We start from the raw sequence: 17,922 nt of genomic DNA, 5'->3' as shown, positions 1-17,922 counted from the left end.
TGACAGAAATACCTCCATTTTTTCAGGTTTAAGTTGCTTTTTTTTGTTTTTGTACCGGCCGCTGCTGCTGAACAGGAGAAGCAGCAGTGGCCGGAAATGGCAGCTGACGTCAGACGGAGGGGGGGGGAGTGGCGGTGACCTCAGGGGGGGGGGGTGGAGCAGTGGCTGTGGCGACCTCAGGGGGGGTGGAGGGGGGAGCGGTGGCACCCTGGGGGGGGGGTGGAGGGGTGAGGGGCAGCAACCTCAGGGGAGGCGTGGCGAAGGGCTGAAACTGCTCCTCCAACGTTCCAATGTTACGAACGCAGCCAGAGACATTGGAATGTTGGGAGTGCAAGATGAACATTCGATGAAGCTGCTTGGGACTGGGCCCGCACTGCTGTTGCTTAGGCTCTCTGTATGACGTCATCCGAGGCTTCAGTCCCAGGCACAGCCAATCAGAATGGAGGCACGGGCCCAGGCAGCTTCATGGAACATTCATGGTGCAAATTATTATATGGGATTGTAAACAGGTTGGATGCTCCCTAAAGGCAGTATACCAAAACCAGATAAACACAAGAAACATGAAGTTTGTTCTGTACTTCCAAAGGCAATGATGCTCACTTTTGTAAAAGTTTACCCATTTTTATTTTTGCCTTATAGAAATGACCCCCAGGAAAATGAGTGCAATTCTTCTCAGCTCCGCCTCTCTAGCTTCTTTCCATGAAGACAAAGCCCAAGAGATCTCATGCTCACGTGATTCCTTGCTGTCAGCGCTGCGCACCAGCAGCCAGTCAGTGAGTGAGGTTGAAAGCTTCTCAGACACCCCAGCCCCTCGGACCACTTCACTGCTGTCTCTGCTCTATTTTATCCTTGCCTCTTTCTTTGGCAGTGCCATCCTACTAGCAGAGATGCAGCATCACAGTCCAAAGAGCCAAAAGGTTCATGCCTTCCTGACTGTGCTCATGCTGACCTCCTCTGCCTGGATGCTGTGGTTTGGATGGCATTCAGCTAAGAATAAGAAAGTGAAAATGCACCAGGACCATCAGGCTGGGGCCAGCTGGTTAAAAGGTAGGGCTTTTGTTTGTTACATAGTAAGGGCATTTCTATTACTAGGCACCTGAGGTTAGGCATCCTTTCGTGTGCCAACATATAGCACTTAATCCTCTAATTCTATAAACCTATGTGCTCAAATTTCCAACTAGTACACGAGGAGGGGCATAAACGGGCCGCCCAAGTTTTCATGAGGGCGGCCTCGCAGGATGGCCCTATGAAGGGGCAGGGAAATCCATATTATCGAAACAAGATGGGTGTCCATCTTTCGTTTCGATAATACGGTCGGGGACGCCCAAATCTCAACATTTAGGTCGATGTTAGAGATGGTCAACCTAAATGTTCAGATGGTCGACCTTAGAGATGGTCATCCCCAGTTTTCGGCCATAATGGAAACCGAGGACACCCATCTGAAAAACAACCAAATCCAAGCCCTTTGGTTGTGGGAGGCGCCAGCATTCGTAGTGCACTGGTCCCCCTGACATGCCAGAACACCAACCGGGCACCCTAGGGGGCACTGCAGTGGACTTCACAAATTGCTCCCAGGTGCATAGCTCCCTTACCTTGGGTGCTGAGCCCCCCAACCCCCCCCCCAAAAAAAAAAAAAAACCCACTCCCCACAACTGTACACCACTACCACAGCCCTAAGGGGTGAAGGGGGCACCTACATATGGGTACAGTGGGTTTTATGTGGGTTTTGGAGGACTCACATTTACCACCACAAGTGTAACAGGTAGGGGGGATGGGCCTGGGTCCGCCTGCCTGAAGTGCACTGCAGTACCCACTAAAAGTGCTCCAGGGACCTACATACTGCTGTCATGGAGCTGGGTATGACATTTGAGGCTGGCAAAAAAAATGTTAAAGTTTTTTTTATAGGGTGGGAGGGGGTTGGTGACCACTGGAGGAGTAAGGGGAGGTCATCCCCGATATCCTCCGGTGGTCATCTGGTCAGTTTGGGCACCTTTTCACGGCTTGGTCACAAGAAAACATGGACCAAGTAAAGTCAGCCAAGTGCTCGTCAGGGACGCCCTTCTTTTTTTCATTATCGGCCAAGGACGCCCATCTCTTAATCACGCCCCAGTTCCGCCTTCGCTGTGGTGCCGACACGCCCCCGTGAACTTTGGTCGTCCCCATGATGGGAAGCAGTTGACGACGCCCAAAATAGGCTTTCGATTATGCTGATTTGGGCGACCCTGAGAGAAGGAGGCCCGTCTCCCGATTTGTGTCGGAAGATGAGCGCCCTTCTCTTTTGAAAATAAGCCTGAAGGTCAGTTCCACACATAACTTAATTCAATACTTGGGGGTTAATTAGAGTTAGGGAAAAGGAATGAGATTTGATATACCGCCTTTCTCTGGTTACAATCAAAACAGTTTACATATTTATATTGAGATACTTATTTTGTACCTGGGGGCAACGGAGGTATAAGTGACTTGGCACAGAGTCCCAAGGAGCTGCAGTGAAAATTGAACCCAGTCCCCCACAGGGCCGCCGAGAGACATAGCCGGGCCTGGGGCAGAACCGGACTGCCTCCCCCCCCCCCCCCCCCCCCCCCCCCCCCCACTCGCACCACAGCTCTCGCTCCCTTTCTCTCTTTGCCTCCAAGGAGGACCTGACACCGACAAGCTGCTTCCTGAGTGCCTGCTTCCACAGTCTGTCCTATCCTGCTCCTGTCTGTGCTGGGAGTCAGGACCCAGTTGATTGCATTAACGCAATATCACGCTAATGCAATCATCCAGGTGTTGGGCGGCACGCAGGAGCAGGGGAGGACAGACCCAGAAGCAGGAAGAAACTTGCAGGCGCTGGGCCTGGTGAATTTTGCCCCCCCCCCCCCCCCCTCTCGATGGCCCTGGTCCCCCAGGTTCTTAGCCCAGTCCACTAAGCATTAGGCTACTCCTCCATTTGCTCAGTCTTTCTCATCTGGGGATTGTGATCAAATCTTCCCATTGATCTATCCCTATATAATTGGCGCTTAATTAGAGAGTGAGTTTTGGAATTTTAAGGAATAGCAGTGATATTTTTGATCAAATTTGGAATATTAATTTTTACTCTGATTGAGTGTGTCTTCCCCTATTTTAATATATAATTTTATTTCTGTTTTTACATGAGTTTGACTTGCTCGTCAGAAAATTGCAGTATATCAAATTTTAAAATAAATAATAAACAATGATTAGCACCAAGTAGCAGTTATGCAAGTAACTCCTTTAGTCGATATTCTGTAAGTTGGGGGCATGGATCCGGGAGGGACGTGGGTGGGTCGGAGGCATATAAGGCAGTTATGTGCACAGGTTATAGAATACTATCATTTACGTGTCTAACTGCCTAGCATAGTAACATCGTAAATGACGGCAGATAAATGTCTGCATGGTCCATCCCTACGTTGAGGTGAGAGCATTTATGCACGCTATTGAGTTAGGTGCAATAATATGGACTTATGCTAGTATTCTGTAATGGCAGTTGAGCACAAGACTGCTGCTATAGAATCCATACTTAGTGTGCATCATCTCGGAGCCTAAATTTCAACAACCTTTTGAGAATTTACTGCATTGTGGAGTGGAGGAGTGGCCTAGTGGTTAGAGCACCAGTCTTGCAATCCAGAGGTGGCCAGTTCAAATCCCACTGCTGCTTTTTGTAATCTTGGGCAAGTCACTTAACCCTCCATTGCCTCAGGTACAAACTTAGATTGTGAGCCCTCCTGGGACAGAGAAATATCCAGTGTACCTGAATGTAAATCACCTTGAGCTACTACTGAAAAAGGTGTGCGCAAAATCTAAATAAATAAATATTTGAGATTCTACATGGAATGTTAATGTTGCTATTCCACTAGCAACATTCCATGTAGAAGCCTGCCCTTGTGCAGCCGCGCAGGCTTCTGCTTCTGTGAGTCTGACGGTCAGACTCACAGAAACAGAAGCCTGCGCGGCTGCAAGTGCAGGCTTCTACATGGAATGTTGCTAGTGGAGGAGTCGCCTAGTGGTTAGTGTGGTGGACTTTGGTCCTGGGGAACTGAGTTCGATTCCCACTTCAGGCACAGGCAGCTCCTTGTGACTCTGGGCAAGTCACTTAACCCTCCATTGCCCCATGTAAGCTGCATTGAGCCTGCCATGAGTGGGAAAGCGCGGGGTACAAATGTAACTAAAATAAAATAGATACTATTGGAGATTCTACATGGAATGTTGCTACTATTGGAGATTCTACATGGAATGTTGCTACTATTGAGATTCTGTTGCTACTATTGGAGATTCTAGATGGAATGTTGCTACTATTGAGATTCTGTTGCTACTATTGGAGATTCTACATGGAATGTTGCTATTCCACTAGCAACATTCCATGTAGAAGCCTGCCCTTGCAGATCAGCAATGCGGCCGCACAGGCTTCTGTTTCTGTGAGTCTGATGTCCTGCACACTCTTGCAGATCAGCCGCCAAACTTAGCTGGCGATGAGCTGAATATTAGCGGATAGCTGGTTATATCACGAGATACAACCGGTTATCTGCTAAGCGCTAGCCAGCAATATTCAGCGGGAGATAGCTGACAATCTCCCTCTGAAGATTGCCGGACCAGTATAGCTTACATGAGCCTTTGCCTCATTAAGGTGGGCTCAGTTACACTAACTATAATGGATCTGGGTACCCAGATGATGCTACAGAATAGGAACTAATAAGGCAGAAGGAGAGGGAGGGAAACTCATTGGCCATGGAAGAAGGACTCTCACCCAGCACCAGTGGCGTACCAAGGGGGGGGCGGTGGGGGCGGTCCACCCCGGGTGCACGCCGCTGGGGGGTGCCGCGACGCGCACCTGCTCCTCCGAGTTCGCTAAACTTTGTTCGTTTGCTGCAGCTCCCTCTGCCCCGGAACAGGTTACTTCTTGTTCCGGGGCAGAGGGAGCTGCAGCGAACAAACTAAGTTTAGCGAACTCGGAGGAGCAGGCGCACGCCGCGGCACCCCCCCCAGCGGTGTGCACCCAGGGGGGTGTCATCTAGCAGGGGGCGCATCAGCACTCCACCCCGGGTGCCATCGAGTCCAGGAACACCACTGCCCAGCACTTAGGTTTCAGAGGTCTATCGCACTGTTCTCCCTCCCTTCCTCCTTTGGGATGGAGACTATTGTTTTCAAATTTAGAAGAATCCCCGTCTACTGAGCTACAGTGCACAGGGAAAGTTTTCTTTTGGGTGGTCTGCAACCGGTTCTAGTATTGTAACCCGCTTCGATAAACAAAACAGATTTCTTCTTCTCCCGCAGGTGGATTGTTTCTTTTTGCACTGGCCACTCTGGTGCTGGACTGTTTGACCCTGGGCTATTATCATGAACTTCAGCATTGCACCACCGTGCTGGTCACTGCTTTCCCCATTGTTCAGGCCATGTTTACCATCATACAGGTAAGAGAATAGAATCAGAAAACTTCCCAGGAGGGTCTGGGTGCCCTTCTATCACAGGACTATATATTATTTGTGTATTTGCTTATGCTTATACTAATACGGTGCCTATATCCCACATGTTCCCATATCACTGCAGTGCGGTTAACAAAATATCAGAACCCAGGCATACCTGGGGGAAAGGAACAAGGCATAGAATGAAGCAATAACATTCAATCACTGTTTTTTTTTCTCTTAAAGGTATCGCTGCTTTCATTTTATGCCAAAATCTGTATCCAGGACAAGCAGCATTTCAACAGGTAGAGGAACTGAGATTTCACCTTCTCGATGTGTGCATGTGTCTTCCTTTTGAAGCTTGTCTGCAAGTAATTTCTTCTTTATAAGCATTCTTTGTGAAATATATATTTACTGCAGTCTGATTTAAAAAGACAATTGAACTAAAAGTCGCATGGCTTTACTTTTACGGCAAATGTACTCTTTCTAAGTAACATTATTTAGGAGGAGTGATATTACAGTCAGCAGCATATCCCTAATCCTGAGTGGTGTCGAACTAGTAGAAGTAAATCGATTTTTCACTTGTTCCAAAAGTACAAAGACTAGGGGACACTCGAGGAAGTTGCATGAAAATATTTTTTAAACAAATAGGAGGAAATATTTTTTCACTCAACAAATAGTTAAGCTCTGGAACTCTTTGCCAGAGGATGTGGTAACAGCGGTTAGCGTATCTGGGTTTAAAAAAAGGTTTGGACAAATTCCCGGAGGAAAAGTCCATAGTCTGCTATTGAGACAGATATGGGAAGCAACTGCTTGCCCTGGGATTTGTAGTCTGGAGTGTTGCCACGATTTGGGTTTCTGCCAGGTGCTTGTGACCTGGCTTGACCACTGTTGGGATACTGGGCTAGATGGACTATTGGTCTGACCCAGAATGGCTACTGTTATGTTCTTATGTTTACACCTTATGCACACAGCTGGATGAATCCTTTGAAGCACAGGGCCACTTCCTGCATACAGCAAATTAAACCCAACCCCTTGAAACAGCTTATTTTAATCCCCAGTCACAAATCCCAAATATTAGTCTGCAACTACTCCTCGTTTTTATTACAGAATAGCTAGATTTTCAGACTCTGTCAGAAGGAATAATTCAGCATTTATTTATTTGAAACATTTCTAAACCACACTATCCATTAGTCCTAAGAATATACACAATAAAAGCATAAATACACAAAAAGCATAGCAGAATACACAAAAACTACAACATAGAACCACACAATGAACTCCATTTACCATGACTAGAAACTTGTAGCTGCAAGCGTAATACTCAAACTAAACTGAAAAGGCCTGGGCAAAAAAAAAAATCTTAACTGTTTCCTAAACTAAAGGATTAAAGTTATAATATGTACATTCACGGGCAAAGAATTCCAAAGAGACGTGCCCGCAATCTGAAGCATTGCTGAATGGTTAGCTTCAGGTCTAACACAATTTAACCCCGGATTCTAAATAGTGCAACTTGAGTTGTGCGTGCAAATCTGGGCATATTCTGGATTTGCATGCGCAACTTAATTAGTTTGAGCCGATCAGCGCCGATAAATTTTCTTAACAAGCAATTTTTGACACTAATTGGCATTAATTAGAATTTACGTGTGCAAATGTCTAAGCATATTCTATAAAGGGATGCACGTAGATTCTAAGGCACAGATCTGAAAAGGGGGCGTGGTCATGGGCATTCTAGAATTTACGTGCATTGTTATAGAATATGCCTGTTCCATGTGTAATTTAGGCATCTGTACTTACACTAGGTTTTAATTGCCGTAAGTGGCTGCAACTAAATATAGTTGCAGAAAACGGGTGTTGGGCGTATTCTGTAAACTACATCTAGATTTAGGTGTATTCTATAAACAGTGGCGTAGCAAGGGGGGCTGCCACCCGGGGCGGTTCGCCATTGCCCCCCCCCCCCCCCGGGTGCAGGACGATGACATCCCCCCCCCCGACCCAGTGCCTACCCTGAACTCCGTCTAAGCTCCCGCACCCTACCTTTAAAAAAGCTCAGAAACCGAGGCGAGGCGCAGCGCCTCGCGCCTGCAGGTAAAAGAAGTATGGATGGATCGTCTCATCGTCGATCGGGCCGTCCCTCGCTCTGTCTGTCCCGCCCTTGCGGAAATAGGAAGTTGCATCAGCAGAGGGCGGGACAGACAAAGCGAGGGAAGGCCCGATCGATCGACGATGAGACGATCCATCCATACTTCTTTTACTTGCAGGCGCGAGGCGCTGCGCCTCAGTTTCTGAGTTTTTTAAAGGTAGGGTGCGGGAGCTTAGACAGAGTTCAGGGTAGGCACTGGGTCTGGGGGGTGTCATCGTGGTGCACCCGGGGGGGGGTGAGCTGGCAAGAAGCACCCCCCTTGAGCTCACACCCGGGGCGGACCGCCCCCCCCCCCCCCCCCCCCCCCATCCTTGCTACGCCAGTGTCTATAAATCGAGCATAAATTTTCGGTGCCAATTGTTTAGGCATGATATATAGAATCTAGCTCGTAGTGAAAGGAATATCCAATAAAAGTTTATCCACAGAATGTAAACTATGAGACGGTTGATACAGTCTTAAAGATGAAACGAATGCCAGGGGTGCATCATTGCTCAAGGCCTTAAAAATCAGGGTCAACACCTTAAACCTAATCTGCCAAAGCACAGGAAGCCAGTGCAAATCCTTCAAAGCTGATGTAATGTGATCGGATTTCGACATTAGCCTCATCTTTAAGACTATATCAGTCGTCTCGTAGTTTACGTTCTGCGGATAAACTTTTGTTGGCTATTCCTCCGTTAAGTGTGTTAGACTTGAAGCTAACTGTTCAACAGTGCTTCAGATTAAAAGCAACTGGTAATGCACTCCATAGTTTAGGGCCCTGGTACATCAGTGTGGCAGAGGCATAGCCAGACCTCAGATTTTGGATGGGCCACTGGGCAAACTGGGTGGGCACATGTAGTCTCTACATCCCCCTTTGCACCAACAAAAAACATTAATACCTAAGCTGGTGGGGATCCCCGCAGCAGAGATCCTCCAGAGGCAAGAACAGCTCCCTTTCATTCTTGCTCCAGCTGTGCAAGAACTGAGCATGTGCGGCAAGGGGAGGCCAACGGGACAGCAGTGCATACACAGTGCCACCAGCTGAAGCAAGTAGGAAAGGGAGCTAATTCTTGCCTCTGGAGGTCCTCTGCAGCTGGTGGGTCTTGGGAATCCCCACCAGCTATAACAAGGGCACTAGAAGTTTGGGTGGACCCGAGTCCAAAGTTGGTGGGCCCAGGCCCACCCCGGGCCCACCCATGGCTACGCCACTGCAATGTGGTACATTTTATATATTCCAGTTTCATAATATGTAATGCAGTTGAGAGAAGCTTAATGATCTCTGAGAGGAACAGTCTCTTCATAACCCCTTAAGACAGCCGTTTCCCATACCATGGGCAGACTTAAAAACTAAATTGTTTGTTTAAACTGGATTCCTTTTTTTTTCTACTGGTAGCCAGTTCAATGTGTAGCAGCGGTCAAAACAGCAAATAGAATGATAGGAATTGTTAAGAAAGAAATAGAAAATAAAAGTGTAGCACCCAATATTGAAAAAAAAGCTGAGCTCCCAGATTTATTTGTGCCTTTTATCAGCCAGAAGTCTAAATTTTCAACTGAAAATCTACCTTAATTTAGAAGCTTTTGCTTCTAAATTTAGGCCTGCCATTCATTTGCCTAGATTTCTGAGTTTAATTTATGAGTCTAATGCTGAAAATCGGCGTAAGCTCCTAATCTTTCCCCCACCCTAAATCCACCCCTGTTGCCACCCACTTTTTATGCTCCTAAATTTAGAAGTTTAGTGACATTTTGGGTATAAATTTAGGCACTCAGCCCGAATAAGTTTTCAAAGAGGCCAGTTTGAGACTTTCAAAGTTAGAAGCATAAATCCTTTGAATATTAGTCCCCTGATAGTGCATCTCTGTTGATCTGTGGTTCAGTATTGTATGCAATTCTTGTTGCTTCTCTCAAAAACTATACAGCAGAACTAAAAATATATAGAGAAGGACAATCAAAATGATCAGGGGAAAGGAAAGGCTGAAGAAAGGTTCAATAAGTTAGAGCTCTTCAGCTTGGAGAAGAGACAACTGAGAGAGGGTATGATAGAGACCTATAGCATCATGCAAGAGGTGGAATAGATAAATGATACTAAGGCTAGAGATACTCTATCAAACATGGGCAGAAAATTTAAAACAAACTAGAGAAATTACTACTACTACTACTACTATTTAACATTTCTAAAGCTCTACCAGGGTTGCGCAGCGCTTTACAATTAACAAAGAAGGACATTTTTTCACTTACTTTTCACTTAACGCACAATTAAGCTGTGGAATTTGTTGCCAGCAAGAGTGGTCCAAGAGGTTAATATAGGTGGGTTTAAAAGGAGTTTAGACATGAACCTGGAAAAAAAATCCATAAAAACATTATTAGCTAAGTAGACTTACGAGAGCCACCACTTTCTCCTGGGAGTAACCAACAAGCAATGGATCAACTGTTTCGGATCTTGCAAGGTGCTTGTTGCCTGAATTGGCCATTATCGGAGGCAGGATGTTGGTCTCAATGGAGCTTTGACTTCAACTAACTTGGCACATCTTATAGAGTTTTCCCCATTCTCCCCCTGTTCTTGGTGCAGACCTCATTTTTCCATCCACAGTAGCACTACTGAACCTCCCCTCCCAAGTACTCCTCAGGCATTTTGCCCAGCACTTGGCCTCCTCACCATATAACAGCTCTACTGAAGTTCTCTGGTGTTTCCTCAAGCATTCTTCCTATACCTTGTCTCTTTCTACAACTACTACTACTCAACATTTCTAAAGCGCTACCAGACTTACGCAGTGCTGTACAGTCAAACGTGAAGAGAGACAGTCCCTGCTCGAAAGAGCTTACAATCTAAAGGACATAACAACAGAGACAATCAAATTAGGACAGCATAGTACATCTGATTACACAATAGTTCATAGGGACAGACTAATAGATCTAAACAGCTAAAGACAATTAAGGGTCTTTCTGGACCCACTTCCTCCTCAGGATATTCTTTCCTCATACTCTGACCTTTATCTTTTCACCAGCAACTTTCACAGAGTTCATAGAACTTTCTTCTTACTTATATCTCTGTAGATGCCTCTGCCTGCTTATCTCTGGCTCACAAACGAGAGGCACTTCCTAGAACACATGGATTTGCCTTAGTCCTGGTGCCATGATCTTCCCTAGGAGATTGTAGCAACCATTCTGTAAGGGACCTCTGACTGGGATGTAGGCACCTATTACGGATGGGGCCCCTGGAAGGTTACTGCGGGAGAAGCAGCTCACCATTACCAGGGAACTGACTCCAGACAACTGTATAAGGGCTGTTGTATTCTTCACTGTACCTTCACAGCTTGCAAACAGTCCATGAGAAAACATGGCAAGGAGTTAGGAGTTACCAGGTCCGACAAATCAAGGTGAAGAACACCAGCAGTTAGGACCACGTATGAAGATCTAGGAACTTGAGCTCAGTGGCGTTCCTAGGGGGGGCAGTGGGTGCGGTCCGCCCCAGGTGCATGCCGCCGGGGGGGGGGGGGGGTGCCGCGCGCCTGTCCTCCGTTGTTCCATGCTTCTTCTCTGCCCCGGAACAGGTTACTTCCTGTTCCGAGGCAGAGAAGAAGCATGGAACAACGGAGGACAGGCACATGTGGCACCCCCCCCCCCCCCCCCGGCGGCGTGTACCCGGCGGGGAGGGGGTTCCTTCGCGGGGGTGTCCTTTCGCCGGGGGGGGTCCGCGCTGCATCGGGGGAGCGCTGCACCCGGGGGGGCACATCGGCGATCCGCCCCGGGTGCCAGCCCCCCTAGGAACGCCACTGCTTGGGCTGCAGAGAAATGATGAACCAGCAGGCGGTAGGGCCAGAGGCAGATAAAAAATACAGCAGTGCACAAAAGCATACAATCATACAGCACATGACATAGCCGGCAGTGAGCAGGCTGGAAAACCCAGGAGGTTAAATAACTCCTCCTGGAAGGGCTGCACTTCAGAACCCTCTGGACACCAGTTCAAGACTGTTTTTTTCCTGACCCTCTCCCAGGGGTCAGCCTGTTATTTTCAGACTCCTTCTGTCTCTGGGGCTTGCTGTCACACTGCTCAGTTATAACCTTGATGCAATCTGAGGGTTTCTTCTCAGGGCTATTCCTGGGACAAACTATCCTCTAGCCACAGAGCTAACAAATTTTACCAGTCACCTTCGAGCGTGTTGTAAATTTCCTTTTTCTGTCCCGCAGGTTTGGATTGATGCATACCTTAGCTACAAATATCCTCATGTGGATGACTGTGGTGCTGGATGAATCCATGAAACAGCTGGAAGGGGTATATGATACTCACAAGAAAGAAAGTCTAAAATACCAAAACAGTAAGAGAAACATTTTGGTTATATTCTGTGTGGACTGGGAAAAAGGGGCTGGCCCTACTCTCTTACCTTAGTATGGGATGGAATTTGGATTTATTTATTTAAAAACATTTATTACTTGCCAGTCCAAAACATGCTTTCACTCAGCATGTAAAGGTTCTTATAGAATAGGCTCACAGCCCGCATAATTTGGGCACCTAAATTGTAGCACCCAGTTATAGAATTGCTCTCTATAGGGTGAATTCTACAACTAGTGCCTAAAAAAAATCAGCACAGAAAAAAAAACGCTTAATCGGTATTCTATAAGCCGCGCCTAAAGTTCGGTGTAGTTTATAGAGTAACACTTAGACGGAGAGGTTCTGCATAAATTTAGGTGCCACCATTTGAACCAATGAAAACGTGGTGCAAATGCCTGCGCGGAGCACCCATATTCTATAATTACACGCGTAACTCAAAATCATGCCCCGAATCCTCCCTGAAACGCCTATGACCCTCCCATGTCTGTGCCCCTTTTTTCATGCCATGCTTAAATTTATGTGCATAAGTCCCAGTTAAATCTAATTAGTGTCAATAATTGCTTGTAAAAACCCAGGTATTAGCACTAATTAGCTCATTATTTTATTAAATTGTTCGCAAATTGGGGAGATGCCTAAATTTGCACACGCAATTTTGGGTGACTTTTACAGAATCAGGGGGAATATGTGTGTATTTCCCATTGGAAATACACATATCCTTTTTCAGCCTGCCCAAACCATGCCCAATCTGTTGCCTCTTGAAATCTTCATCCCAGCCAGATACACATCTAAATAGTAACTTTCTGAAAACATCACTTACACACCGCGGGAGGTGGTGGAGAGGAAAATGGTAACGGAATTCAAACATGCGTGGGATAAACATAAAGGAATCCTGCTCAGAAGGAAGGGATCCCCAGAAGCTTAGCCGATGGTGGGAGGCAGGGCTGGTGGTTGGGAGGTGGGGATGATGCTGGGCAGACTTATACGGTCTGTGCCAGAGCTGGTGGTGGGAGGCGGGGCTGGTGGTTGGGAGGCGAGGATAGTGCTGGGCAGACTTATACGGTCTGTGTCCTGAAAAAGACAGGTACAAATCAAGGTAAGGTATACACAAAAAATGGCGCATGTGAGTTTATCTTGTTGGGCAGATTGAATGGACCGTGCAGGTCTTTTTCTGCCGTCATCTACTATGTTACTATGTTACTATATTACATGTATACAATCTACCTACGTAAATGCTGCTATTTCCACATGTCAAAGGACTTCCATTGTTTACTGTATTTATATAGATAGCACATGAGTTATAAACATGCATGATTACCGTATATACTGGACTATAAACTGAGATTTTGGGGCCCAAAAAAAGCCCCAAAATTGGGATCCGGCTTATAGTCGAGTCAGTACAATATTCTGTCCTTCCCCCCAGGGGTGGCCTAACCATTAGGCCACCTGAGGCGGGGGCCTCAGGCAGCACTCTTCAGGAGCTGCATCTCCCCCTTCACAGCGTTTTACCTCGTCACAGTGACGTTCCAAACCCGGCAGCAGCAGCGATTCCCATACGCTGCCCGACACCCACCTCTTCCCTTTACTGCAGCCGCCTCTATGAAGTTATTTCCTGTTTCGTCAGAGGCTCAGGAAGCCGCAGTATAGGGAAGAGGCGGGTGCCGGCAGCGACAGAACAGCATATGGGATTCAGTGCTGCTGCCAGGTTTGGAACATCACCGTGACGAGGTAAAACGCCTGGGGATGCGGCATCTCGGCCTGGGGGGGGCAGCTTGTTGGCCCGGGGAGCAGCAGCATCTTGGCCTGGGGGGGGGGGGGGTGGCATGTTAGCTCCACCTCAGGTGGCATCTTGCTTTGGGCCGACCCTGCTTACCCCCACTATCTCCACGGTTTACCAGGACATCTCCCCCACACCCCCCATGGTGACCAGCATTTCTCCATACCAGTAAGCCTGGACTCTAATGCTGACACAGAAGTAACTGCAAGCAGGGCCAGTCTGGGACCTTGAGTGTCTGCGCATGCAGATGCACAGACGTTTAAGGCCCCGGACCAGCCCTTGTTGCTGTTACTTGTATGTAACATATATAGTAACATAGTAAATGATGGCAGATAGAGACCTGTACGGTCCATCCAGTCTGCCCAACAAGATAAACTCATTTTGCAAGGTATGCGATACTTTATTTGTATACCCAAGTTTGATTTGTCCTTCCTATTTTCAGGGCACAGACCATAGAAGTCTGCCCAGCACTATTCTTATACTAAAAGTTCTGAAGCTAACGTCGAAGCCCCTTAAAATTTACACTCCAGCCCATCCATATCTATTCAGTCACAATCAGAGCACAGACCGTAGAAGTCTACCCAGCACTGGTTTTGCTTCCCAATTACTGGTGTTGCCACCCAATCTCCGCTAAGATTCCGTGAATCCATTCCTTCTAAACAGAAGTGTATAGGCTTACCGGTAAGGAGAAATGCCAGTCATTTCAAGGAGTAGGTAGGCAAAAGAGAGAGACGTGCCGGTAACCATGGGTGGGGAAGGGGAGGGAAGAGAGAAGTTTCTGTGACTATGAGAGAGAGAGAGAGAGAGAAAGATGCCAGTCACCATGGGAGAAGGAGGGACAGGGAAAAGGGAGAGAAATGCCAGTCACCATGGGGGAGGAATACTTGAATGGAATACTTGAATATACACCCTCAGCTTATATTCAAGTTAACATTTTTCCACTTTTGTGGGGGGAAAATGTTATCTTAGCTTATATTTGGATGGGTTTATATTCAAATATATACAGTAATTATATTTTCTGGTAGCAGAAGCCTAACACTTCCTTTATAAACTGAACAACTCATCCTTAATTATCTAACTTTTATTTCCCCAGGTGCTAGTTCAAACACAAGTAATTGTATTTGCACTACGAACCTTTGCCACATATTCCATGAAGGAGCCGATTATTTGCACCCATTCAATATAGAGTTCAGTCTCTTTTCTTCCACCATGCTGTATGTTATATGGAAGAATACTGGGCAAACCACCCGTGCTGCTGAATCCCGGGGACACGTCAAGGGCAGCTTCCACATCAGTGGGGTCTTTATTGGTCTGATTTTTGGAGCTCTTGCCATTTCAGCAACCTTCGGCGTGCTAATCTCTTTCGGAGTGCTTGCCAAATCATCAGAAACTGTTCCTCAAGCATTACGGACCTACTATATCTTCAGCTCAGTACTGCTTTCTGCTATGTTCATTGCTTCTCTGATTGGCATTGTTGCATACAGATTCAAGAAAGGTCCATCATGTGTTGATAATTCCAAGAGTGTGGTCAGGAGTCTGGACATAACTCTTCTGTTGGGGAGTTCCTGTGGGCCCTTAATGGTGTCGATTTTCTCCTTAGTAGCCATCTTCTTCTTGCACATTGATGGACATTTCCATCTGTTGGACCTCTCCTTTTCTCTTTGCAAAACCATCCAAGTACTAGGACAAAATATCTTCATAACCGAAGCTCTGTATTCTGGGCATAACAAGAGGCACCGTAGCATGGCCAAGGAATGGGTCTTCTCCATCTCCGAAGAACCCACCAATGATTGTTTACCAACTAGGGTGAGCAACATGTCTGAGTGCAACAGCAGTTACTCCTGCTCAGTCAACGAGAGCAATCTACAGATGAAAAATTTAGTGGACCTAGAAAAAAATGACCAGAAGAACTTGCTAGCCAGGGGCAGCGTCTCTGACATTTCTCTGAAAGAGCACTTCTGCACACGTGAAGGAAAAGAGGAAAACCTGAGCACTCGGAAAAAAATATTGCAAAACATTTCAGTTCTCTTAATTTTATACAACATATCTGTAAGTGTTGACCCACTTCTTTACACAATGGACATAGTGATTTTATGAGAAGTATAACAATTGTTTTATCTTTACTACAGCTGCTGCACATCCCATTTAATGATCAACTATTTTGTACATGGCCATGAATTCAATGCCTCAATAATACCAGTATAGTATGATTCTAGATCTGTGTTTAATATCAGACCATGAAACATACAAATGGTAAAATCAGTCTATCTGGTACCAGAACCCTGGAACATCTCGCCATTATAGTGTAATTAGTCTGAGCCTCAAAACCAGCACTTCTAATGAGTTGAAACTGACAGCGTGTCAATGGTTAGTGTTGTTTTGATGATATACTAATTTTTTGTACAGCAGGACACATAAGAAATTTAGAAAGTGCATCTATTTTATATAGGTGTCAAACTGAGGTTGCCCAAAGTTGGGAACGGAAATTTGAGCACAGATCACAGATCTGTGTTCAAACTAACCCCCTTTTTACAAAGTCAGCATTACTGCACCGCAGTGGCGTAGCTACGTGGGGCCTGGGCCCCCGTAGATTTCCGTGGGGACCCCCCTCCCGGCGAACCCGCCCCCGCCGCCGCCTACCTTCCATTTTGCTGGCGGGGGACCCCACTCCCCGCCAGCCGACGTCTTCTCCCGTAAAACGCAGCAGCCAGCACTGGCAGAGAAAAGTCTTCATCCTCGCATGCTGACGTCCTGCACGTTGTACGTGCAGATGTCAGACTCAGAGAACAGAACGTTCTGTTCTCTGAGTCTGACGTCAGGATGGGGTGGGCGACAATGGCAGCGGGAGGGGGCGGCGGCGGGGGGGGGGCTAAAATGTGCCCCCTCCCCTCAAGCTGTGGACCCCCCTCCCACGCAAGTCTGGCTACGCCCCTGCTGCACCGGCAGCCACAAGCGTGGTTTTGTAAAAAGTGGGGTAATTAGGTAATTAAGTGTAGCCTAGTGGTTAGTGCAGTGGACTTTGATCCTGGGGAACTGAGTTCAATTCCCACTGCAGATCCTTGTGACTCTGGGCGAGTCACTTAATCCTCGCTAAGCATATTCTGTAACGCGCAGTGCCTAAATTCTAATGCATGGAGCCAAAAGGGGGTGTGGTTATGGGTGGGAAAATGGACATTTTATAGCTTATTTTCGAAGGAGATCGCTGGCCATCTTCTGACACAAATCGGGAGATGGCCGGCCATCTCCTGAAGCCGGCGAAATCGGTATAATGGAAAGTCGATTTTGGCTGGCTCCAACTGCTTTCCATCGCCGGGACAGCCAAAGTTCCCGGGGGCATGTCGGAAGGGTAGCGAAGGCGGGACAGGGGCGTGCCGGGGCGTGCTTAAGAGATGGGTGCCCTCGGCCGATAATGGAAAAAAGAAGGGCGTCCCTGGCGAGAATTTGGTCCACTTTATTTGGTCCCTTTTTTTCAGGTCTAAGTCCCAAAAAAGTGCCCGAACTGACCAGATGACCACCGGAGGGAATCGGGGATCACCTCCCCTGACTCCCCCAGTGGTCACTAACCCCCTCCCACCCTCAAAAAAACAACTTTAAAAACTTTTTTTTACCAGCCTTAAATATCATACTCAGGTCCATCGCAGCAGTATACAGGTCCCTGGAGCAGTTTTAGTGGGTGCAGTGGACTTCAGGCAGGCGGACCCAGGCCCATCCCCCCCCACCTGTTACACTTGTGGTGGAAAATGGGAGCCCTTCAAAACCCACCGTACCCACATGTAGGTGCCCCCCTTCACCCCTTAGGGCTATGGTAGTGGTATATAGTTGTGGGGAGTGGGTTTTGGGGGGGTTTGTGGGGCTCAGCACCCAAGGTAAGGGAGCTATGCACCTGGGACCAATTTGCACTATGAATCCTGGTCCTTCCCACGACCAAATGCCTTGGATTTGTTCATTTTTGAGATGGGCGCCATCGGTTTCCATTATCGGCAAAAACCGAGGGCATCCATCTCTAAATCCGGTAATCTCAGCATTTAGGTCGACCATCTTTAATGTTGACCTAAATGTTGAGATTTGGGCGCCCCCCAACCGTATTATCGAAACAAAAGATGGACGCCCATCTCGTTCGATAATACGGACGGTCCCGCCCCATTGCAACGCCGTCTTCAGAGATGGGCGCCCTTAGAGATGGGTGTCCCCGGTCGAAAATGCCCCTCTATGTGGCGTTCCAAAATTTATGCCCACTGTTATAGAATATGGCCCTTTGCACCTAAATCTACTTGCCAATTATTTATGCCACGTTTCCCATGGT

The 17,922-nt window shown here is 47.2% G+C and overlaps 1 protein-coding gene across 1 annotated transcript; it reads left to right on the top strand.

The window, feature by feature from the left end:
* Positions 1-641: 641 nt before the first annotated feature.
* Positions 642-15,716, top strand: LOC115471061 (proton channel OTOP2-like). Its single transcript, XM_030204730.1, has 5 exons — positions 642-1,047; positions 5,269-5,405; positions 5,643-5,701; positions 11,704-11,820; positions 14,699-15,716. The coding sequence occupies exons 1-5, from the start codon at positions 642-644 to the stop codon at positions 15,714-15,716; spliced, it is 1,737 nt and encodes a 578-aa protein (XP_030060590.1).
* Positions 15,717-17,922: the final 2,206 nt, after the last annotated feature.

This window comes from Microcaecilia unicolor, chromosome 5, assembly GCF_901765095.1.
Source record: "Microcaecilia unicolor chromosome 5, aMicUni1.1, whole genome shotgun sequence".
Lineage (NCBI taxonomy): Eukaryota > Metazoa > Chordata > Amphibia > Gymnophiona > Siphonopidae > Microcaecilia > Microcaecilia unicolor.
The sequence above is the reverse complement of the archived record's forward strand: the minus strand, read 5'-3'. Positions and strand labels throughout refer to the sequence as shown.